Here is a 23,828-nt window from a genome sequence, read left to right as displayed (position 1 = left end):
ATAATTGAATCATGGGGGCAGCTTCCCCCATACTGTTCTTGTGACAGTGAAAAAGTCTTACAAGATCTGATGGTTATATAAATGGGAGTTCTCTTGCACAAGCTCTCTTGCCTGCCACCATGTAAGACATGCCTTTGCTTCTCCTTTGCCTTCTGCCATGATTGTGAGGCCTCCCCAGCCATGTGGAACTGTGAGTCCGTTAAACCTCTTTCCTTTATAAATTACCCAGTCTCAGGTAGGTCTTTATTAGCAGCATGAGAGTAGACTAATACAGGCATGTAGGTGGGCAAGCTGAGCAGAATCTGGAGCCAAGGACCCACATGGTCATGACTGCTTTTGGGGACCATCCAGGCCTGGCCAATGAGGGAGATGGCCCTTACTGCCCTTGGTCCAGACCCGGCTAGCCTCTCCCTTCCTCGGGAGGGAAAGTCCTTTGATTCAGTGGGCACCCTGAATGGGGTGAACACTTATCACCCACTTCACTGGAAAAGAGAAATGATGCTCCTTCCATTCATAAACAAATCTTTGTCAGGAACCCACTTTGTGCCAGGTGCTGTGCTAGGCATGATGAATGAGCAAGTTGTGGAGATGGCTCAGCCTGCTGGGACATGTGCAGTACTAGGGGGTCCACTTGGTGCTCTGATATCCAATAGCTGCACTGGCCCTGAGACCCTAGCGTGACCTGAGACTGCTTCCTGCGGCTGCTCATTGCATAACACCCCCGCACTCCCCCAAGAGCCCTGCTCCCCAGCCTGACTTTCTACAACTGTTTCTCATCCGCAGCGCCCCTCACACCCTGCCCCAGGCCCTGCTCCTTCCTTCCTATGCCACCCCCTGAATTCCTGACTTCCCTCAACCCTCTGACCGACTACTCCTCCATAAACAGGTCTGCAGGCAGGCACTCCCGCCCACAGCTGACCCCTTATGGTCAGTGATTAAGCAACATCCGAGAGCAAAGAGAGGGGCCCTTAGGACCCCAGCAGCCTAGACCCCCTTCCCAGCCAGCACCAAGCTCTCTCTTATTCCCTATGGAAAGATAAACGGCTTGGAAATTCCTAAGAGTAGTGAACTGCTGATAACAAGACGCTGCTGTTTCTGGCCTCCTTTGCAGGCTGGAAGCCAACAAAGCTCCACTAAACCTTGTTTACTCCCCATTCATCAGACGCAGCCCTGGAGCTGTCACTCCAGGCCCAGCTGAGCAGGATGTGGGGCCCCTGCTGCCCTGTGCGGGGTGGCCTCAGGTTGGTCTGTCTAGCGACAGGCAAAGATGCAAACATCCATTGAACAGGTAGCTCTTGGCCCATCTGTATCCTACTCTGGAGCACAAATCATGAAACTTTGCTTCATGTAATGCAGAACAGACAGGACCCCATTCTTGGATCTCCCCATCTTCAGGGGCCTCAGGCCCTGGTGAGGGCTTCTTTGCATCACACCCTCTTGCTATAGATCCCTCAGCAGTGTGCGTGTGTGTGTGTGCGCGCACGCATGTGCATGTGTGTGTGCATATCATTTCTTCAACACTCATAATTATTTTAAGTGCTTTGTTTTACAAGCTTCTTTCATTTTAATTCTTACAACAATCCCATGAGATAACTATTATTACCTCCTCCGTAATAATGAGAAAACTCAACCAGAGAGAAACTGAGTAACTTGTCCATCATCACACAGATAATAAACACCGAATCTTTTTTAACTAAGACATTCTTCTACCATCCATTCTGCTTACCATCATGGGGAATGTACCTTGACGGGCACAGTGGCTCACACCTGTAATCCCAACACTTTGGGAGGCTGAGGTGGGCAGACTGCTTAAACCTAGGAGCTCAAGGCCACCCTGGGTAATATAGGGAGAACTTGTCTCTCTAAAGATTTTTTTTTAAAATTGGCAGAGCATAGTGGCATGCATGTGTAGTCCTAGCTACTCAGGAGGCTGAGGTGAGAGGATCATTTGAGGTGGAGGCTGCAGTGAGACACTGCACTCCAGCCTGGGTGACAGAGTGAGACTCTGTCTTAGGAAAGAAAACGCACCTTGCTGAAGTTGCCTCTTCTTCTAACCCAGACCTTCTGCTCAGATCACAATGAACCAACTCATTTAGGAACCTGAGGAGAGGCTTCTGCAAGTTGCCACATCCTGGAAACATCACCTGGCCCAGGTACCGTGGGTGCAGCATCACGGTATCAGGATCCCTGGGTCGACCTGACCTCTGTCAGTTGCTTGGTATTCTTTTGTCTGATTTCTTACTCATCTAGGCTTGTGACTAGAGCAAATCTTGCTCTGGCTTCTTAGGAGTAGATACCAGGGAACTTTGCACTCCCTCTTCCTCTCATCCCAGGCTGAGTGGGAATGGGAAGTGAAGAATTGAACGGGCCGGCCTGCAAGGGGCTGAGGAAGGAGGAGTCCCACTCTTCCTCCAGACTCAGCTTCACCATGGGGTTGTGGCCTCTGTTGCCTTTGAACAAGAGATAATTAGGGTGCAAAGGGCTGAAAGTGTTTTCCTCTGAAATGGTGAAATCATGGCAGGGAGAGAGAGAAGAGAGAGCTGAGTGGAAAGTTTTCTTAACCAAGTCTTTACAGCTTGGCTTTCAGCCCCTGAACGCCTGCCACCCCGACCCGCTCTGGCCAGTTCATCCCTTAGAAAGAAGCTTCTGAACGGAACAGAGGCCCTAAAGTGCTTCCCTGCCCAGCTGCGCTTCAGCCAAATGTCAAGCTGTTTACATCCCATGGGACCAGTTCCCTAGGGTGTTGACAGGCCCAGCCTGTGGGGGCAGGCCCATCCAGAGTGTCCAAGGCAACAGCAACAGGGCCTGGGGCATACTCACTGCACAGGAAGCAGGATTTATGGAAGCTGTTGCCTTCGCACTGAACCTCTTCGGCAAAGTAAACCGTCTTCTGACACACCCCACATTTCTTGCCTCCTCCCCAGTTCGGCATTCTGAAAAGGGACACAGAAATGGGAATTAATTTTACAGGGAGATGGAAACATCTCAGATTGTCCACGACAGAAATGCAACAGCCAGAGCCAGAAGAGAGAAAGACGAAGGCAGAGTGCCTGGGGGGCCACCAGGCCTGGCAGAGCACTTTCTGCTAGCTGTGGACAGCAGCCTCACACATTCCCGGAGATTTCCTCCCCCCAATCTAATCAACAGGTTTTTACAGAGCAGCTGCTGCATTTTCAGCCCTGTGCTAGGCACTCTAAAGGATGTGGATCAGCAGAAGAAACAGGCTTTATAAAGAAGGCTGCAGCTGCAATAAAAATGGACTGCCTACCCCTACACACGTCAACATGGATGGATCTCAAAGAGAATGTGGAAGGGAAGAAGCAGACAGACCAGAGCTGGGAAAACGCAAGTCCATTTGTATGAAATTCACAAATGGGCTAAACTCATATTATCAAGGGATGGACATATAGGTGGAAAAGTTACTACAGAAAAGCAAGGGAATGATGATCACAAGCTTTTACCTTAGAAGAGTTACCTGTAAGAGAGGGAAGGGACCATGACTGGGTTGGGAGACCAGGGAGGCTGGCAAGGCACTGCTTGGCAATGCTCTCCTTCTTAACCCGGGGTGGTTGTCATATGGGGGCTCACTTTATAATTATTCTTTGAACTGTACATGTAGGTTTTGTGCACACTTTTGTATATAAGCTATAGTTCACCACAAGAAAAAAGTTTTTTTTTTTTGGTTTTGTTTTTTAAATGCAGGGCTGGGCACGGTGGCTCACCCCTGTAATCCCAGCACTTTGGGAGGCTGAGGCGGGCAGATCACCTGAGGTCAGGAGTTCCGGAGTTCCAGATCAGACTGGCCAATGTTGCGAAACCCTGTCTCCACTAAAAATAGAAAAATTAGCCGGATGTGGTGGTGCGCCCCTGTAATCCTAGCTACTCTGGAGGCTGAGGCAGGAGAATCGCTTGAACCTGGGAGGCGGAGGTAGCAGTGAGCCAAGATAGCACCACTGCACTCCAGTCTGGGCAACAGAGCAAGACTCTGTCTCAAAAAAAAAAAAAAAAAAAAAAGCAGGAGGTAGGCACACAGGGCAGAGTTATCAAACTTCAGAGTGAGGGGCTTTTGCAAAATCAGATTTACTAACACCCCCCACATCTAATGAATTATAACCTCTGAGAATGAGGTACTTGAGAGAATGAGGTACTTGAATCTGAATTTTTAACAAGCACCCCAGGCAAACAAAGCAGGTGGCCCAGACCAACTTTGAGATGCTCTAGGTGTTGGTTCAGAGCTGGGGTCCTGATGCCAGGCAGGTTTGGCTCAATCTTGATCCTGCCACTCACTGGCTGTGTGACCTTGGGCAAGATAGTCTTTCCAAACTTTGATTTCTGTATCTGTTAAATAAGGATAAAAGCTGGGTGCAGTGGCTCATGCCTGTAATCCCAGCACTTTGGGAGGCTGAGGCGGGTGGATCACGAGGTCGGGAGTTTGAGACCAGCCTGACCAACATGGTGAAAACCTGTCTCTACTAAAAATAGAAAAATTAGCCAGGCGTGGTGGCACCTGCCTGTAATCCCAGCCACTCAGGAGGCTGAGGCAGGAGAATCGCTTGAACCTGGGAGGCAGAGGTTGCAGTGAATCGAGATCGTGCTATTGCATTCTAGCCCGGGCGACAGAGCAAGACTCCGTCTCAAAAAAAAAAAAAAGGATAAAAATAGCGACTTCACCGAGTATGTCTGGTGATTAAATGAGATATGATATGTCAAAGGGAAGGCACAGTGCCTGGCACATACACGGCACACAGAAGTCCAAGCGGTGCCTCAAGTCAGTGCCCGCATGGCCACAGAGCAGCACAGAAGGTAACACTAGTGAGTGTGGAGAACAGATGGGGCCTGCTTCTCTCCTTCCATTTCACTCGCTCACTCAACAGACGTGGCTGAAGCAGGAAGACCACCCTTCCAGCTCTTTCAACAGAAGTTCATGAGGGAAGGGCTATACAAATCACCACCTACCGTGGGTACAGGCTTGGTGCTGGGGGTTGCCCAGGACTTGGTGAGTAAAGGATGCAGGGAGGTGCTGGGAAATAAAGGGGCTGGGAGTCAGAGGGATCTGTTGCCTCAGGAGGCAAAGGAGCCTAAGGAGAGAGCTCACGGAACCTGTCACATGGAAATGTTGAAAACCAGGATGTGGCAACCAGAGCCCACCCTCCTGGTAACATTGACTCTCCACCAGCAGCTGGAGAGTCAATGTCAAGGGCAGAGGGAGATACAGTCTCCACTACTGGAGAGCTCCCATTTGAGGGCGACACGGGCCTCCGCTCAAGAAGGGATCCAGGTCACGTTCACCACTCTGTCCCCATGTCCTGCATAGCACTTGGCATGTGGCTGTTCATATAGGTGGTCAGGAAATAGCTGAGGAATGAATGAAGGATGCACTAATACTGAAAGCCACGGCTTCTGGGGCCATTTTCTCTGCATGGTGAATCTCTGCAGAGCCTGGCTCCCAGTGGAGGTGCTTGGTAAGCGTGTGCAGGCTGAGAGGCAGAGCTTACTGTGGGGAAGTGGTGTTAGTGATGCTGGGGGATCTAGGTAGACCATGCCTGCTGCATAAGCCCAGTTCTCCCTTTCCCAGGTTCTGGAGCAGCTGCACCTCCTCAGGCTCCCACACATCGCTGACACGCACTGCAGGAATTTCTTTAAGTGCTCACATCCCCATCTCTGTCTTCCTCAGATAACCCATTCAGCCTGAGCCCCCAGATCCAGAGACAGTCCCCATTCCCAGCCTCTGATGTTGCACTGTTCCTTCAGCCTCTTTCTGTACTGAGGACTGCTAGCTGCCCTCGTCAAGCAAAGGTTTGGAGCTGAAAACCGTACAATGTGAAGGACAGTTAGACAGGAACAGCAATCAGCAATGTGTGTTATGGTCAACCTAATCATCGGCCATTTCCCCCTTCTTCCTTGCTACACAACCCCGATTTTATTCAGGCCATTGAATGACTGGGGAGATGCCCCTTCCCCAGATGGAGGAACAGAGCCTCTGTCCCCTAAGCCAACCATGGAGATTCGATTCCCTTGCCAGTGGCTGGATCAGGAACAGGCTGAGACCATTTCTGGCCAGTGAGATGTGAGGGGAGGTCTGCTTGAGAAGCTGTTGTGAATAATGTGTCCAGTTGTACAGACCCACACAGGCTCTCTTCTCCCTCTGATAAGGTGACTCAATGTGACCCTTGGAACTCAGCCACGGCACCCACACTGCCATGGACTGAATGCCTACTATGCATCAGATGGCTCATCTGCATCATCCCATTTCTTTATTTTTTCAAGATGGAGTCTCACTCTGTCACCTAAACTGGACTGCAGTGGCGCAATCTCTGCTCACTGCAAACTCCATCTCCTGAGTTCAAGCAATTCTCATGCCTCAGCCTCCTGAGTAGTTGGGATTATAGGCGCCCGTCGCCACCACCATACCCGGCTAATTTTTGTATTTTTATTAGAGACGGGGTTTCACCATGTTGGCCAGGCTAGTCTTGAACTCCTGACCTCAAGTGATCTGCCTGCCTTGGCCTCCCAATGTGCTGGGATTATAGGCATGAATCACCGCTCCCAGCCGTATCATCTCATTTCATCCTCATCATCCGAAGATAAAGAATGTATGCCCACCTTACAGAGAAGACAAGCAAGGCTCAGAGCGGTTAGGCAAGTTGCTTATAGTCACACAGCTGGAAGAGGTAGACCTGGGATTCTAATGCAAGCTCATCTATTTCTGAGTCCTCCGGGTCCCAGTCACCATGCTGTGGCCCTTGCGTATTGAAGAGGGGCTGCTCATGATAGGCATACAATACATCAATGCTGGCACTCTTCCTCGGCCTTCTCCTTTTCCAACCCCCTGAACCAGCAGGGGACATACTCAGGCCCCTAGGAACACCCCTAAGGGAGGAAAATTCCCCTAGCCACATGGTTGGGAGCCAGTTCCAAGCACTGTTTTGTTACAGACACAAAAGCCCTTCTCCCTCTGGGGGAGACCCACAGCTCCACACAGGCCTCCCCTTGTTTTCCCTGGCTCCGTGTCAGGGGCCCACATCCAGCAGGGCCCCAGGGAATCAGGAACATGGGCGGAGAAATGGGTGAAACCCAAGGACCTGCCAGTAAGGAAAATCTGCTCAGGACATCTCTTAGCTAGGCTGCTCTTTTGAGCCTGGTCATTTAGTTAGGGCGAGGGTAGGGGGTCTCCCCTCAAGAGCCCAGTGAAGGCACAGGGCTCTATTGCCTTGAGATGAAAAGTGATGACTCTATCCCTAGCCAGGAAGGGTTTCAGGCAGTGCCTGTGGATGAGGTCCTGTCCCCCTCTGCCCACAAGAGGACCCCTCCAGGTGACCCTGCCTGTGGGGAAGAGGCTCAGCTGGAGGGAACCCTGGTAACAGGCAGGGCTCAGTCTTCACTCCACCTCCTCCCTTTCTGCCCTTCTCTCCAACAGCCAAATTCTGCCTGTAGGGAGGCCGAATTGCCTTAAAAGGAAACCTGTTTCTCAGAGTTCATGGAGTGCCTTAGAGGGACACTTGGCTCCTTCTTAATTGCCTTCCCAGCTCTCCGGGACAGAGGCCCTGCAGAAGGCTGGGACAAGAGAAGTTCCCGAGGTCAGAGTTCAAGCTGTACAGGTCAATGGTTAGGAAAACAGGAGCTGGGATTCGATCAATACGGATTTACCCCTTCCTAGCTGAATGATCTTGGGCAAGTTACTTTCCTTTCTGAGTGTCAATTTGCTTGTCTCTAAAATGGACCATATATGGACTCCCTAAAATTCAGCTGTAAGGATTAAATGAGGAGGTATGGAAGTGATGGCCAGCACACTGTAAAGCGTCCACCCCTCTGACTACCGCTCACACGACTGGCCCAGTCATACCTCGACTCCACACTGCTAGATGTGGGCCAGCCGTCCACATGTAGCTAGTCCTCATATGGAAGGAGTGAGGCTTAAGAAGTAACATGCCAAACAGGGCCAGGAACTCCTGATTCATCTGCCAGCCCAGCGAAGGAGTCTGGGACAAGTTACTTGCCCTTCTTTGGGGTTTAGCTCCCCCCAGCTGTCTGTGATGTCCCATTTCACTCTGTTTAACATCTCAATGGAGAACAGAGCTTGAATTTTCTACTGAATGGCTGGAAACACCTGGTCAGCTGTTTTCCTGAAACGGCCGGAGGCTAGAAGCCTGTTGTGTCTGCTGCTCCATCTTCCTAGCCTGGCTGTCCCATTAGGACTGTACCCAGATCCCCAGTTAGGACCGTACCCAGATCCTCAGCCTTGAGACGAGAAAGCCAAGGTGGCAGCTCTTACAGCAGCAGCAAAAGGAGAAGAAAAAGGTCACAGACTCTCACAGTCACCCCAAATCTCGTGAAAGTCAGGCTTGGCTGGGTGCGGTGGCTCACGCCTGTAATCCTTGCACTTTGGGAGGCCGAGGCAGGCGGATCACTTGAGGTCAGGAGTTCGAGACCAGCCTGGCCAACGTGGTGAAACCTCATCTTTAATAAAAATACAAAAATTAGCCGGGTATGGTGGTGGGCACCTGTAATCCCAGCTACTCAGGAGGCTGAGGCATGAGAATTGCTTGAAACAGGAGATGGAGGTTGCAGTGAGCAGCAATTGTGCCACTGCACTCCAGCCTGGGCAATAAAGCAATACTCAGTCTCAATAAATAAATAAATAAATAAATAAATAAATAAAGTCTGGCTCAGGTGACAGGTTGAAGGAACCATCGCAGAGATGTAAAATCCCTAACTGCCAGCCACCAGTGTCTGAAGGCAAGCCCCTTCTTATCAAACCCTTCAAAACCATCCCATGTCTTTATTTCTCCAGTGGAAAAATCCCATCTCTCCCATTCCAAAATCACTTATTCCCTAGGGCCAAAGAGTGACTGATGGCACAGGGTTAAAGTCCCCACCCACTTGCTCCAGTAGAAACCTGTCAGATGTTTATCTAGCTCCCTCGCATTAGCTGAGCTGCTTGGTATCTGCCAGGTGGACAGGAGGGCTGTCATCCCTTCCAATCTGCAGCTTGGCTTTTGCCTCCACGCCCCAGTGTCCAGAGAGAAGCTGAGGGCAGAGAGAGAAGGAGGGGTCCCCGCTGGTCAGGGCTCAGAGCCAAGTCTTAGAGGTGACACCTGAGAGCTCAGGAAATCAACCTCTCCTGAAGCTCAGGGTCACGGGTAGGGGGAGAATGGCTGCCATGGAGATGCGGCAGGCTTGGCCTCAGCTTTGCACATCCCACCTCATGTTTCCTTCAGAACCCTGCACATGACCCGCCTCTCTGAGAAGGTAACCAGCATCACTGAGCTACCATCAATCCAGGCCCCATGGGCCTCCAGAACTTGACTGTCATTCTAGGTCAGGGATCCTTCTCTCTATTGAATGAGGTTTCTCTTTTCAAATCCATGTCCAGTGGCCCTTGTGAGACTGTGAGCTGACAAGGGCGGTATATGTCTCTCCCTTTCCCCACCTGCCTCCAATGCCTTCTAGAGCAGAGCTCCCTACTCTTGGAGTTCAGAAGTTTGCAGGGCGCAGTGGCCTATTCCTGTAATCCTAGCACTTGGGGAGGCTGAGGTGGGCGGATCATTTGAGGTCAGGAGTTCAAGACCAGCCTGGCCAACAGCGTGAAACCCCATCTCTACTAAATATACAAAAAAAAAAAAAAAAAAATTAGCCGAGTGCACACCTGTAATCCCAGCTACTCGGGAGGCTGAGGCAGGAGAATCGCTTGAACCCTGGAGGCAGAGGTTGCAGTGAGCCAAGATCGTGCCACCGCACTCCAGCCTGGGGGACAAAAGCGAAACTCTGTCTCAAAAAAAAGAAGTCTGAAGGTAAACACAGGTAGAAATGGAGGTCAATGACTTCTTTGTAGTATTTCAAAACTTCTACAGGAAATCCTGTATTATAATAAAGCCTCACAGACAAATTAACAGATGGGGTTTCCTTGCTTTTATCCAGGTCTGTAATGATGTTGGTTATTCTATGCTGAACAAAATAGTCTGAATGATTTTTCTTTGATTGATTTTTAAAAAGTTAAAAGACATTAGCACTTAGGCCTTAAAAACACAGGTCATTTGCAGCTGACATCCCAGGAAGCACCAACCCACGCCACCCCTGCATAAAGAAAGCCAGGCACACAGTCGGGGGTAGGGGGTGCTGGCTGCCTAGCTGGGGCTGAGCTCCTGCTGCTAATCTTCCATTTCTTCCCCTGTTGTCACCGCTGAAGACTCAGACGCTGCCTTCTGGCCCTGGGGAAGCACTGGAAATACCAGAGTCTGGAAATGCTAGCTGCCCCCGTATTTACACACTTTACCATACATGGGAATTACTCAGTGCTGGCGTCAGACACATTCCTGGGGAGCTGCGTAGTACAGGCATGTCATTACCATATAAATTCTTGACAACTAGAAACAGCAGTCAGAACCCAGGACCCCTCCACCTCACCTTCTCTGCCCTCCCCTCAAGTTTTACTAGCTCTCTCTTTCTCAAGCAAGCTCTTTTCCAGGCTTCTTTTCTTTCTGCAAACCTGGCTCTGAAACTCAAACATGCAGAGCTGGTGAAAGCATATCCATTAGTGGCTGGGAACTAAGTCCCCTCTGCTCCTACCTGGCCATGCAACAGACTGAAAACCCAGAGGTCAGGAGTTCTAACCCTGATCCATCCAAGTGAAAGATATCTTCCCTAAATAGTTTATAAGCCACTGTAAAGCACCTTGTAAAGCTGATGTGTTTCACAAATGGCAGATAGTTCCTTAGTGAGTTGATCTGGAAAAAGGAAACGTAGAGGAGCAAAGAAAAATAATAAGGTAGTGACTGAGCATACGTTTTGGAAACAGTCAGCTTATGTTTGAATGGCAGCTCCACAACTGATCAGCTGTGATCCTGAGCAAGTTTCTTACTACCTCTGAGCCTCAGTTTCTCCATTTGTAAAATGGAGAGCATCAGTAGCTACCTCATAAATTGTCCAAGATAACACATGTGAAGTATTTCTCACACTGTCTGGTACACTGCAAGTGCAGATAACTGGTTATCCTTATCTTAAGGAAAGGCCAACTCTAACACTTCAGGTTTGTGTCTCTTTTGATATTTGACAATATGCCCTGAGTAATGCCAAATGGCTGACTTGGAGGAAAAAGTCTTTTTATTCTCACTAGCACCTCTTTGGATCCCAAAATATTTAACGAATGTGTCTTCATCTAGCAAGCCAACATTTCACAATAAGCTAGGCTTACATAAATATTTAAAACTTTAACAACCTGCCAGAAAAGCCTTCCCAATTTGCTTCCCACACCAGGAGATGGACAGTGAATAAAAACTATGTTGCCAGGTACAGTGGGTCATGCCTGTAATCCCAGCACTTTGGGAGGCCCAGGTGGTGGTGGGAACAGGGAGGGGATCACTTGAGGCCAGGAGTTTGAGACCAGACTAGCCAATATAGTGAGACGCTGTCTCTAAAAAAAAAAAAAAAAACCAGGCCGGGCGCCGTGGCTCATGCCTGTAACCCCAACACTTTGGGAGGCCGAGGCAGGTGGATCACCTGAGGTCAGGAGTTCAAAAACAGCCTGGCCAACATGGCGAAATGCCGTCTCTACTAAAAATACAAACAATTAGCTGGGCGTATTGGCAGACACCTGTAATCCCAGCTACTTGGAAGGCTGAGGCAGGAGAAGCGCTTGAACCCAGGAGGCAGAGGTTGCAGTGAGCCAATGTCACGCCATTGCACTCCAGCCTGGGCGACAGAGCAGGACTGCCTCAAAACAAAAACACACAAAAAAAACCCCCCAAAAAACAAAAAAAACCTATGCCTTTTTTCTCTCACCTGCTTGTCAATCTACCCAAGTGGAAAAACTGGCTAGTAACTGTTTGCAAGGTTTATGAGTATCCAGTAGGTCAATTCAGCTGAAAGACCATTGCTACCCCACTCATTCATCAAATGTTTACTGATCACTCAGTCAAGTGTCACTACACTCCCAGGCTGCAACTCTGGCCCAGTCAGGACTCACTAGCTCCGGAGGCAGATGCACATGTGTGCAATTAAAAGAGCAAACACCTGGGCCAGGTGTCAGCCTCTGGCTAAGACAGACCAGAGGCAAAGAGGCCTCAGCACTCCTGTTTTTCCCATTTTATTAGCAGGCCAATTGCAGAGCTGATGGGCCTACTCTTTAGTTTCTCTCCTGCTTCCCCCCCATACCCTCCATCCTGGGCATCTCAGGCCTTGCAGACAGTTCTCTCCTCCCTCTCCTCTAACCCACACTACACCCTCTGCAGGATAAACTTCCTTCCTCGTCTGACTGCCTCCGCCCCGGATATCCTCTCCAAGGCAAAGAGTCATTCACTGGAAGACCGTGAGCAGGAGGAGGCTGGATTTAGGAAACAATGGGTAAAAGCTGCCCACCAGCAGCTGGAGGCTGAGGACAGTCTCTCTCAAAAGAGGTAGCCAGAAACCAGCTGGAGAGCAGGAGGCAGTAGTTGAGTGACAGCAGGGGAGGCTCAGTACCCATCCCCAAATCCCACCTGGGGAAAGTCCCCAACATGCAGTCTGAGAGGACAGAGGGAGACAACTAGCACCTCCAGCCTCCTTAGCTTCTGGGAGGAAGGGAAGGGATGAGGGCAGGACAAGAAAGACAGTAACTGAGAGATCACTCCTGTGTTGGAGGTTCTGTGTAATACACTCCCCAAGTAGCATCCCTGAAAGAAACTGAGGCATTGAGAAGTTAAATAGTTTGTCCAAGGAAACCTGCGTGTTAAGTGGCAAATCCAAGAGTCAAAACTCTGCCTTCCAAACAATCCCACCAAGACTCCAAGCCACCTCTTCATGATATACTGATATACTTTCTACCAGGGCCCAGTGGATTTCCTCGGGGCCACTGTGATAGTATCCCAGCGTGGGGAGAGCCTGCCCACTCATTCACTCTCAGGGAGCAGCGGGTGGGTGGCTGGAGCCCAGGGCTCTAGGCAGAGCCTGAGCCCACTATCGCTCCAGCAGATTCCTGGGTCCTGGTTAGGTCACAACAGCACCAGAACCAGAAGCATGCAAAATATTCTCTAGTCTGTACCAGTAGATACAATACCTGCCTCAGAGGGCTGATTGTTAGCTAACACATCGTGATTTGCTTTAAATGTGCTCAATACCAGCCCCTTTATCACTCCCCAGCTTTCAAGGACTGAGGCCACAAAACACTGACTACAGGCTCTTTCAGGTTTCAGTAACCATCACCACCTAGCACCAAGATTTGGAGTGGAGAGGTTTCCATGCAGTTCTTTCACAAGAGGGAAAACTCACACCTGCGCTCAGGGACACAGATGTCCAAGGTCTGGCCCAGATGTTTGCCCCACCTCACCCGCGGGCATTTTCTCCCCAGCAGGAGGGTGAGGGAGGGGGTGGCACGGATGCCCTCATCTCTCTGCCACACAATGAGCGTCAGTGGCGCGCAGAATCGCCGATTGTTCTGCCCGACTTGCAGGCGGTTGCGGGGAGCCGGGTCGCCCTGGGTCACGCACACGCGGAAGTCAACTGTGTCCAGGAAGCCCAGGAAAGCCCGGGATGGGGAGGGACCTAGTGCCTCCAGGAAAGAGCAGCACTGCCCGGGCTAACTGCGGTCACTTCTCACAGTTCCCCGCCTGCGACAGCCCCGGGGCCGCGGCGGGGCTGGCAAGACCGGAAGGCGCTGAGTGCGTGCCCAGGCGCCCCTCCGCGGCGGGCAGAGCCGCGCGGCCCAGGGCGCACTCACCTGGCAGCTGGCTCGGCGGCGCACGGGCGGCAGGCGCTCTCGGAAGTGGCGGCTGGGTGCGCCCGGCCTGCGCGCCGTTTTGTTCCGCTCCGGGGAAGGCGTGTCCCGGGCCACGCCAACCAGTGGGCTTTGCACACTGCACCACTCCAGGGCTGATGTCATGGCGCGAAGCCCGGCGGTGCTGCCCTCCCAGGCCCCGGGAAGGCCGGCCGGCAGGGGCGGGGGCAGGAGTCGCCAACTCTGGGGGTGCCCCGAGCTCGTGCTGCGGTCCCACTGTGCGCCCTGTCGCCGCCACCGCGGAAAACGTCTTGCACGTGCGAGGGGCATTTCAGGAGTTTCCTATCTGTCAGGTGAGAAGGCGGAGATGTGACCTTGGAGGTCAGACCCATGATAAACTTGAGCCCCTAACGAAAGGGTGTCTCGAATTTACATGTCCTGGTGGCAGAGGGTAAGGGACACATCTTGGGCGCCAGGGTAAGACAGACCCTTCCAGGGCAGGTTTGATTCTGCCCATCCACTCACTAGCTGGGCCCTGGGCCTAGACAGCCCTTCTGGGTTCAGGGTCATCTGTGAACTGTGTGTAATCTACAGGGATGTGAGGGGCTATAAGGAGATCCTGTAAGACCCGCAGACCTTCAGCAGCACCCGGCATGTAATAGACACTCAATAAATGTAACTCCCTGCTCCAACAGCTCTTGCCCCTCAGTTTTTCCCAGTTTTCCCTGCTACCCTAAGGACAACACCTGGAAAAAGGTGTTCTCCCGCAAAAGCAGCAGTTCTGAAAAGTGGGTGCCTCCATAGAGGCTTTTCTCTGGGGCTCCAACCTTCAGTAGGACAGACACAGGCTCAGGCCACTCAAGCTGCCCCTGGGGCAGTTTGCAGGGGACATTCTGTCCTCACCTCCTCACCCAGTCCCCAGCCCTTCCTGAGTACCCCGTGCAGGCATTTCAGGGAGCAGAGAAGCTTACAGCCTCCAGCTGGTCACTCTACACCCCAGGTGGCCCATAGATGCAGCTGCTACATCTTCCACCCTGGGCAGGTGTCAAGGGTTCAGGCCCCAACCGGCTTCACTTAAAGCCCTGGTTTGCTGAATCAACTTTTTGCCAGGAATAAAGTTAAGCATCTTATGATCTAGAAAATGAAGTATTTGGCCAGGCACTGTGGCTCACACCTATAATCCCAGCACTTTGGGAGGCTGAGGCAGGCAGATTGCTTAAACCCAGGAGTTTGAGACCTGGGGAAACCCTGTTTCTACAAAAAAATTTAAAAAATTAGCCAGGCGTAGTGGTGTGTGCCTGTAATCCAAGCTACTGGAGAGGCTGAGGTAGAAGGATCACTTGAACTCGGGAGGCGGGGTTGCAGTGAGCCAAGATTGCACCACTGCACTCCAGCCTGGGCGACAGAGCAAGAGTGTGCCTCAAAAAAAAAAGTGTTTATCTAGGTTTTTCTTGCTTTCTACTGTAAGTAACATCTTTCCTTTGGCCAGGTCCATCCTATAAACAAGGCCCTCCAAGATTAAAACGTCTATAAGCACACAACCAGTGTTTCTTGCAGATTGGGCCATCTTCATCTGACCCAACCAAGATATAGGAGGAGAAACCAGAAGAATTTCTGGTCATGGCTGCACTGACCAAACTAATAGTTAAACAGGTACATTAAACTGCAGAACCACCATCAGTGTCAGAGACCGAGGGCTTCCGCCCAAAGATGGTGATCCCATGGGATTTCCCCCTCTCCTTTCAATTCTCAGTATCTTGGAGAGATTAGCCTCGGAGTTTTGCCCAGGATTTTACAAAAGGGCAAACTCCTACATTTCCTTCTTTGGTCTGGGTTTGTCCTCTCTGGAGTCGTGGGACTGTTGATAGATTTCCCTGTGAGGACATGCCAACCTGTGCTGTGAAATGGCTTTAGGGTAGATCCAGAAAAAGAAGAGCAGTCACTGCAGTCACACTTGGATTTCTCCCAGATCTTAAAGCACCTTGTAAACAGAGTGGTTGTACAATGTGTCATCTAAACCAGAATGCTTTGGATAGTAAGTGGTATGTGGTAGTATTCATAACTACACTAAGGCAACGGGACTATCTCAGGCAGTCCAGGGCAGATGGTCACCCCGCTTTTCCACCCAGACTGTCAGGTCACTTGTCTTAGGAGCTGTCTATGCAGAGCTACGGATAAAGGAAACCAAGTGGGACCTGCCTTGTTTGGTGTTTTTCCAGAACCTCTCACCTTCTGACTATATTATTCTCCCAGCCTGCTGCCAGTTACTTGGGCTTGGTCTTAGATAGCACATTTGCAGATAAAGAAGACTTGAGGGATGAGGAAGGGCTTTGGGATTGAGTTGAGTCAAAGGTGATGCTGGGGTTACCCACCATGCAAACAGGAACAAGCCTGATGTTGAAATCACAGAAAAATCAGTAAACATCATCAATACTTGGGACATCCTTAAGGCAGAGATTCTCATTCTGCAGAGGTTCTCATTCTGGCTGACCTCATTTATATAACCATATCTAGACTGGCCCGAGCTGGTGAGCAGCACCCACATCTGCAGAGACAATGCAGTCAGAGCTTATCACCAATAAATTATCTGCTAGGGGTTCTAGAAGGAGGCTTGGCACACTTAGGGGCTTACCTGCTTCTCAGGACTCTCACAAATGTCTAACCTTTTCAGTATCCTTATGTTCTCTCTGTGCACTCTATTTCCCAACACCTCTGGGTTGGTATTTGATGGCTGCTAGGAATGAAGTGGGGCCTGTTACAGACAGGAAGTAGGGCCCCTGTCCTCCAGCTTCCAACTTTGTCTGCCACTTCCTCTGGCATCTTTTCTTCTCTTTCCTCCCTCATCAGCATCCTGATGCTACATCTTCTCTCTCCTCTCCTGTGGTGAAACCCTTCTTTTCCACATTGATCTCAAGTGAAGGGGACCTGAGTGTGAGGCTGAGGAAAGAGTAAGGGAATGTGTCTGGCTTAGCTCTGCTCATCATCCCAGAGAAATTAGAGATCCAGTCTGGGCTGGAGATCTTCTTGTCCATCCTTCCATCCATCTGTCCATCCATCCATTCATTCATTCACCCATCCATCCATTTGTTCATCCATCTGTCTCTCCATCCATCCATCCATCCATCCATCCGTCCATCCACCTGTTCATCCATGTATCCATCCAACCATTCACTCAGAAGACATTTATTGGGTCCCCACTCTGTGCTGGTCTCTAGGTTCTGGGAATACAAGGAAGACTATAACTTGGATCCTGACCTCAAGAAGTTTACTCATCTACTGGTCTAAAAAAAGAGAAAAAAAATCCAGCCCTAAACTTGCAGTTTGAGTCTCAGCTCTGTCATCTATGATTTAAAATACTATTGGTGGCTGGCACAGTGGCTCATGCCTTAATCCCAGCACTTTGGGAGGCCAAGGCCAGCAGATCACTTGAGGTCAGGAGTTCAAGACCAGCCTGGTCAACATGGTGAAACCCCATTTCTACTAAAAATAGAAAAATTAGCCAGTTATGATGGCATGTGCCTGTAATCCCAACTACTGTGGAAGCTGAGACAAGAGAATCGCTTGAACCCGGGAGGTGGAGGTTGCAGTGAGGCGAGATCCAACCACTGCACTCCAGCCTGGGTGACAGAGTGAAACTGTATCTCAAAAAGACAAAAAACAAATAAAATACTGTTGATAATGAGGAATAATTATAATTATTAAGCATTTACTACCTGTCAGATACTTTACACAATTGTCCCCTTTAATCTTCATGGTAGCTGTATGAAGTAAGTACTATTTTTACCCCCTGCTTTGCATGTGAGGAGACCAGGGCTTACAGCAGTAACTAACTTAGTAGCTGTGTGACCATGGCCTAGACCTCAGCTTTCCTCATGTGTGAAATGGGAGGTTGGACTAACTCAGTATTCTCCAAAATTTCCACTGAGGTACCTTTGACAGCAAAGAGGTGAATGTAAGGAACCCACAGTGTTGTCAGAATCAATCCACTCCTAGTCCTTGAAGTCTTGGGGTTTATTGTAAAAATTTATTTGAATTTTGCATTCTCCTTGGCACATAACTGTATTTGTCTTCATAAAAAGATAATGTTTAAAATGACTCACTGGCCAGGCACAGTGGCTCACACCTGTAATCCCAACCCTTTGGAAGGCTGAGGCAGGTGGATCATTTGAGTCCAGGAGTTTGAGACCAAGTTTGGCAACATGGTAAAAGTCAATCTCTACAAAATATACATAAATTAGCTGGACATGGTGGCATGCTTGTAGTCCCAGCTACTAGGGAAACTGAGGTGGGAGGATCGCTTGAGCCCAGGAGGTAGAGGTTGCAGTGAGCTGTACTATACTCCACTGTACTCCAGCCTGGGTGATAAAGTGAGACCCTGTCTCAAAAAATAAATGAATAAATAAATAAGATAAAATTACTTACTGTTCAGAGAAATGGAATTCTTAGGAAATGTATCGTGCTTGGTGGGTAGTATCTCTGTGGGCCCCTGGGAATATGACTAGGCCCACCTACCCACGTAGGTGATCTGCAAGGCTCTCCCTGGCTCTGGCGCTGTTTGGCCGTGCCTAGGCTATGATGAGGCAAGTCAAAGGGGGCTTGTGGAATAAGGCCCAGCATTTGCTTTCAGTCCCTGTATTCATGTTTTCTAAGGACGATTCGTAGAATCTCTCAGGGTTTGCTGGAGAAATGAGCTTGGCAGCCAGAGGCAAATGGAAGTCGGAAAAGGCAGTGTATACATGTTATAAAAATAAAATGCTTAGAGGCAAGAAAAGGGTAAATCCATTTAGAAAGGAACAAAATAAAAACTCCAGGGGGTTCCTGATCCAGAAACCTCTTCTGATTTTCAAGCTGAAATTTACACTGTGAAGCACAAAGAACGTTCCAGGGGAGCTTGAAAGGTGATTCAGAAATGCACTGGGGTGGCTCAGGGTTGGGTCCTTAAGGACACTGTGAAACAGTCTAGATAGGTTTTTAAATGACCACTTCCTCTTCCCCTCCCCTTGGCCTGAAATTGATGTAAGGTCACTTCCCTCCTCCTCCCTCTGCAGCCACTGCCTCTGTCCCAAACAGGCAAAACTGTGGAGTGGCTCTCACAGCCAAAGTGTGGGGAGGAGAAAGCAGGAGGAGCTGGGGACTCAGGGCAGGAGCAGGCGGCAGGGAGCTCCCGGGCAGCTGGCTGTGCATGGCTCCACTATTCTGAGCCTGACAGGCTCTAGGGAAGTGCGGCCACAGGGAGCTGGCTGAAGGCTCAGGAGAGGCTTTTCTGATAGGCCCAGTTCCAATCACGCCAGCTCCTAATCTCCTGATCAGTTTGCTTTCCTCCTGCTTTAAAATCTCTTTCTCCCTGTTCTCCTGGTCCCTAGCCACACCACCTTCACTGCTCTGATCTTATCTATGGTCACGTGGCCAATCTACTTAAAACAGTGAAGTAGACTGAAAATAACCAGACTTTCGGCAAAACTCTTTTTTTTTTTTTTTGAGACGGAGTCTCAGTCTGTTGCCCAGGCTGGAGTGCAGTGGGGCGATCTATGCTTACTGCAACCTCCGCCTCCCGGGGTCAAGCGATTCTCATGCCTCAGCCGCCCAGCCTGGGACTACAGGCATGCGCCACCACACTCAGCTAATTTTTGTATTTTTAGTAGAAAGCCTGCAACACGGCATTTCACCATGTTGGCCAGGCTGGTCTCAAACTCCTGGCCTCAGGTGATCCGCCCACTTCGGCCTCCCAAAGTGCTGGGATTACAGGCATCAGCCACTGCACCCGGCCTTGGCAAGACTCTTGACGCCTCTCTTCCATCAGGGTCGATTATATTAAATTACACTGACAGAAGAAAGGATTGGATGACTTTTGAAGAACTATTTCAACCAAAAGACAAGCTAAGGAAACATTGAGTTCACTCGACTGGAGGGTCTTGGAGGGCAGGAATTGTAGCTTACCCTCCTTTGTAGCTCACACAGAGCCTTACATGGAGTAGGTGCTCAGTATTTTATGAATGTGTGCATGGATAAATCCATAGTTTGCAAGAAACCACGAATAAGCTTGCCACCTGCTGGTGAACTTGTGAAAGACACCTCGCCGCGCCTCGGCTCCCCCAAGTGGCCATACACTGTAATCCTAAGAAAACCCTCAGCTTGGACAATCCTTTCTTTCCAAGGAGCACTTTGTTACAGGAAGTCCCAATCCAGACCCCAAGAGAGGGTTCTTGGATCTCACGCAAGAAAGAATTCAGGGCAAGTCCATAGAGTAAAGTGAAAGCAAGTTTATTAGGAAAGTAAAGGAATGAAAGAATGGCTACTCCATAGACAGAGCAGCCCTGAGGGCTGCTTTTTGCCCATTTTTATGCTTATTTCTTGATTATGTGCTAAACAAGGGGTGGATTATTCATGCCTCCCCTTTTAGACCATATAAGGTAACTTCCTGACGTTCCCATGGCATTTGGAAACTGTCATGGCACTGGTGGGAGTGTAGCAGTGAGGACAGGTCACTCTCGTCGCCATCTTGGTTTTGGTGGGTTTTGGCCTTCTTCTTTACTGCAAGCTGTTTTATCAGCAAGGTCTTTATGACGTGTATCTGGTGCTGACCTCCTATCTCATCCTGTGACTTAGAATGCCTTAACCGTCTGGGAATGCAGCCCAGTAGGTCTCAGCCTTATTTTACCCATCCCCTACCCAAGATGTGTTGCTCTGGCTCAAACACCTCTGACAACTTTATACTTATTAATAAATCCTTTTGACTCTAACTCATGATCCTACATTCTTAGCAGAGAAGTCAAAAATGTCCTAGGGCACTAGTCAGAGAAAAAGGCCTTTGAAAGCCCTGGAAGCTGTTTTGCAACTCAGGACCGTCTCTTCTCCACTGGTAGATGTTCTCTCCCCAAGATCCCTTTCCCTATCCTTCACGCATCCAGACAGAGAAAGCCGGTATTGAGCACCCACTATGTGCCAAGCATTGGGCTAGGTGCCGAGAGATATGAATGGAGAATGGAGACTTTACAGGGAGGGAAGAGATCAAGTGTGCACCCAGATGTGGGAGAGGAGACTGGCAGAGGAAGAGAACCGGGAGTTCAGACAGGGAGAGAACTCCACTGTGGGGATCAGAGAAGGCTTACATGGGAGGTGACAGTCTGATTAGCTGGGCCATAAAGGGTGGTTAGGCTCATCATGTATAGAGATGGACAGCATTCTGGTTACCTATTGCTCTGCAACAAACCACCCCAAACTTGGTAGTGTAACAGAGCAGTCATTTGTTTTTCTCTCTCATGGTTCTAGGGTTTTACCAAGCTCAGCTGATTGTTCTTGCTGGGATCTCTCCTGTGATTACAGTCAGATGAGAGCTGGCTGGATTCTGCACTGAGTCTGCCTTATTCCTGTGGCTGGAGGCTGATGCTGGCTGTCAGCTGGGACCTCAGCTGAGGCTGTTAGCCAGAACCCCTACATGTGGTCTCTCCATGGGGCCTGGACTCTCTCACAGCATGGTGGCTGGTTGCAAGGACAAGCATCCCAAGAGAGAGCAGGAGAAAGTTGTCTCGCCTTTTGAAAACTGGCCTCGCAAGGCCCATAGCAGATCTTCCCCTGTGCTCCACTAGTTGAGACAGTCACGAAGCCCCACCCAATTTCAAAGAAGGAGACAGAGACTCCATTTCCTGATGTGTGAGTGGCAAGGTTCTGGAAGAGTATGTGGAATGGAAAGTATTATTGCAACCATTTGGGGAAAATACAACTTGCTGCTGGCAGGAAGGTCATTTCAGGTGGAGATCTTCATTGATGGTACCTTCGGAAATGCATTTTTAGGAAAGAAAGAGGTTTTTACAGACTTGGCATTGCTAAGGGAAAACATAAGGTTTTAGAAGTATTTACTGAGCCATCTTCACCAAGACTTATGAGAAACATTTCTCTGAAGAGAAGATGCTGAGGAAGAGGGAGATGCCTTTTGAAGTGGACTCCAAGGGGCAGACAGGAGGCTGGGATGGATGGCAGCTCACAGCTGGCAAAGGCAGTGGACTAGCAATCATGGGTGAAGGCCTGCCAAGACTGATTTTTAGAGGGGGGAGAATTGATTTTGTGTTCTTATAGCAAGTGGCCAGGAATAACCAGATGCTGTGTCCAAGCTGAGTCCTCAAAAGCAGTAGTAGGAAGGGGCCAAACCAGAAAGCAACAGTTAACAAAAACTGTACTGTAGCAAGAGAGATAAGATAAGCACACAAGTATAACCGCCCGACGGGTTCACCTTGCCTGCTGCCTAGACAGGCCAATTTATCAAGACAGGAGAATAGCAATGGAGAAAGAGTAATTCTCGCAGACCCGGCTGTGTGGGAGACTGGAGTTTTATTATTACTCAAATCAGTCTCTCCGAGCATTCGGGGATCAGAGTTTTAATTTGGCAAGTAGGGGCTTGGAAAGTGGGGAGTGCTAATTGCTCAGGTTGGAGATGGAATCATAGAGGGTTGAAGTGAGTTTTTCGTGCTATTTTCTGTTCCTGGGTGGGATGGCAGAACTGGTTGAGCCAGATTACGGTTCTGGGTTGTGTCAGCTGATCCACCCAGAGTGTAGGGTCTGCAAGATATCTCAAGCACTGATCTTAGGTTTTACAACAGTGGTGTTATCCCTAGGAACAATTTAAGGAGGTTCAGATTCTTGGAGCCAGAGACTGCGTGACCCCTAAACTGTAATTTCGAATCTTGTAGCTAATTTGTTAGCCCTGCAGAGGCAGACTGGTCCCCAGGCAAGAAGAGGGTCTTTTTGGGAAAGGTCTATTATTAATTTTGTTTCAAAGTCAAGTCATGAACTGAATTCCTTCCCAAAGTTATTTCCACCTATGCCCAGGAGTGAACAAGGACAGCTTAAAGGTTAGAAGCAAAATGGTTAGGTAGATCTGATTTCTTTACTGTCATAATTTTCTCAGTTATAATTTTGCAAAGGCAGTTTCACAAGCAACCACAAGGCATAGCAGCTATCATTTGGGGGTAATACAGGGAGGCAGGGAGCAGTCATCATGCATGAGCAAGAGCTGGGTCAGAGATAAGACACAGCCCCAGGTTAGAAGGCAGCTTCACAGAGATGAATAGGGAGTGAGATCAAGGACCACAGCAGAGGTTGAAAGCACAAGGCCCTTGATGGCACCATGACCTGAATGTCCAGGATATTCCATGTCAACCACCAACTTTATAGGAAAGGGTGCACTAGCCAGGAATAATGGTGGTCAAGCTTGGCTGTGTGGGAAATAGGGAGTTTGCCTACCTGGCAGCTGCTGAGTGTCTCAGTAGTGAGCTTCCAGCTACACAATGTCTGGACCCTGAGACCCAAAGAGGAAGGAGACTTTGGCTTCCTTTACTATGGGCATTCTCTGACCCACCCTGGCGATGAGACTAAAGAGCTACAAGATATTAAATCTACCTTACGTTTTTCACTTGCTTATGAGCACTGGAGCTCCGTCACCTGAGCCCCCACTAAGTGCAGATGTATGTGACTTTAGAAAGGTTAGATTTACTCTTCATAGCTCAGGGTATACAGAAGTGGTCCCAATAAAAGTTTCCTTTGCTACAGGGGGCTGAGGACAATCATGAGGTTATGAACTCTTTGAGGACAGGATTAGATCTCGGTCGATATCTGTGTGCTCAGTGGCTAGGGTAGCATCTAGTTCATGCAAGGAAGGAAGGAAGGAAGGAAGGAAAGAAGGAAGGATGGAAGGAAGGAAGGAAAGAAGGAAGGATGGAAGGAAGGAAGGAAGGAAGGAAGGAAAGGAGGGAGGAAGGGAGGGAGGAGAGTCAGATAATGCAGAAAGGCCATACCATGAATTCTTAGTCATACCTGACCTGGCCACTCCAGGAGCGCCAGAAGAGTTGCTGGAAGCCCACATAGACGTATGGTACATGATAACATTTTTTTTAAAGAGATATAATTCACATGTCATATGATTTGCCCATTTAAAGTGTACATTTCAATGGTTTTTGGTATATTTACAGTTTTGTAATCATCACCACAGACCATTTTAGAACATTTTATTAACCTAATAAGAAAGCCTATACCCATTTGCAATCACTCCTTCATTTTCCTGTAACATCCCTAGCAACTGAAACTGTCTTTGCAAAAATTACAGCAATGAGCAAATTATCACAGTGAAAGAGATCCGACCTAACTGACT

At 49.4% G+C, this 23,828-nt stretch overlaps 1 protein-coding gene across 2 annotated transcripts in view; it reads right to left on the bottom strand.

The window, feature by feature from the left end:
* The window catches only part of CSRP1 (cysteine and glycine rich protein 1), a 56,873-nt gene that overhangs the window by 9,876 nt on the left and 23,169 nt on the right, over positions 1-23,828 (bottom strand). The window contains exons 1-2 of one of the 2 annotated variants that reach the window (XM_054462418.2): positions 13,691-13,949; positions 2,821-2,933 (exon numbers count right to left, since the gene is read on the bottom strand). In XM_054462418.2, the coding sequence (XP_054318393.1) occupies positions 2,821-2,932 (112 nt within the window). In that variant the 5' untranslated portion in view covers position 2,933; positions 13,691-13,949. Of the gene's footprint in view, positions 1-2,820; positions 2,934-13,690; positions 13,950-23,828 lie in introns of those variants that run through there. The other variant, XM_054462407.2, reaches the window with a different exon arrangement.

The sequence above is a fragment of the Pongo pygmaeus genome, chromosome 1, assembly GCF_028885625.2.
Source record: "Pongo pygmaeus isolate AG05252 chromosome 1, NHGRI_mPonPyg2-v2.0_pri, whole genome shotgun sequence".
In the NCBI taxonomy this organism is placed as follows: domain Eukaryota; kingdom Metazoa; phylum Chordata; class Mammalia; order Primates; family Hominidae; genus Pongo; species Pongo pygmaeus.
The sequence above is the reverse complement of the archived record's forward strand: the minus strand, read 5'-3'. Positions and strand labels throughout refer to the sequence as shown.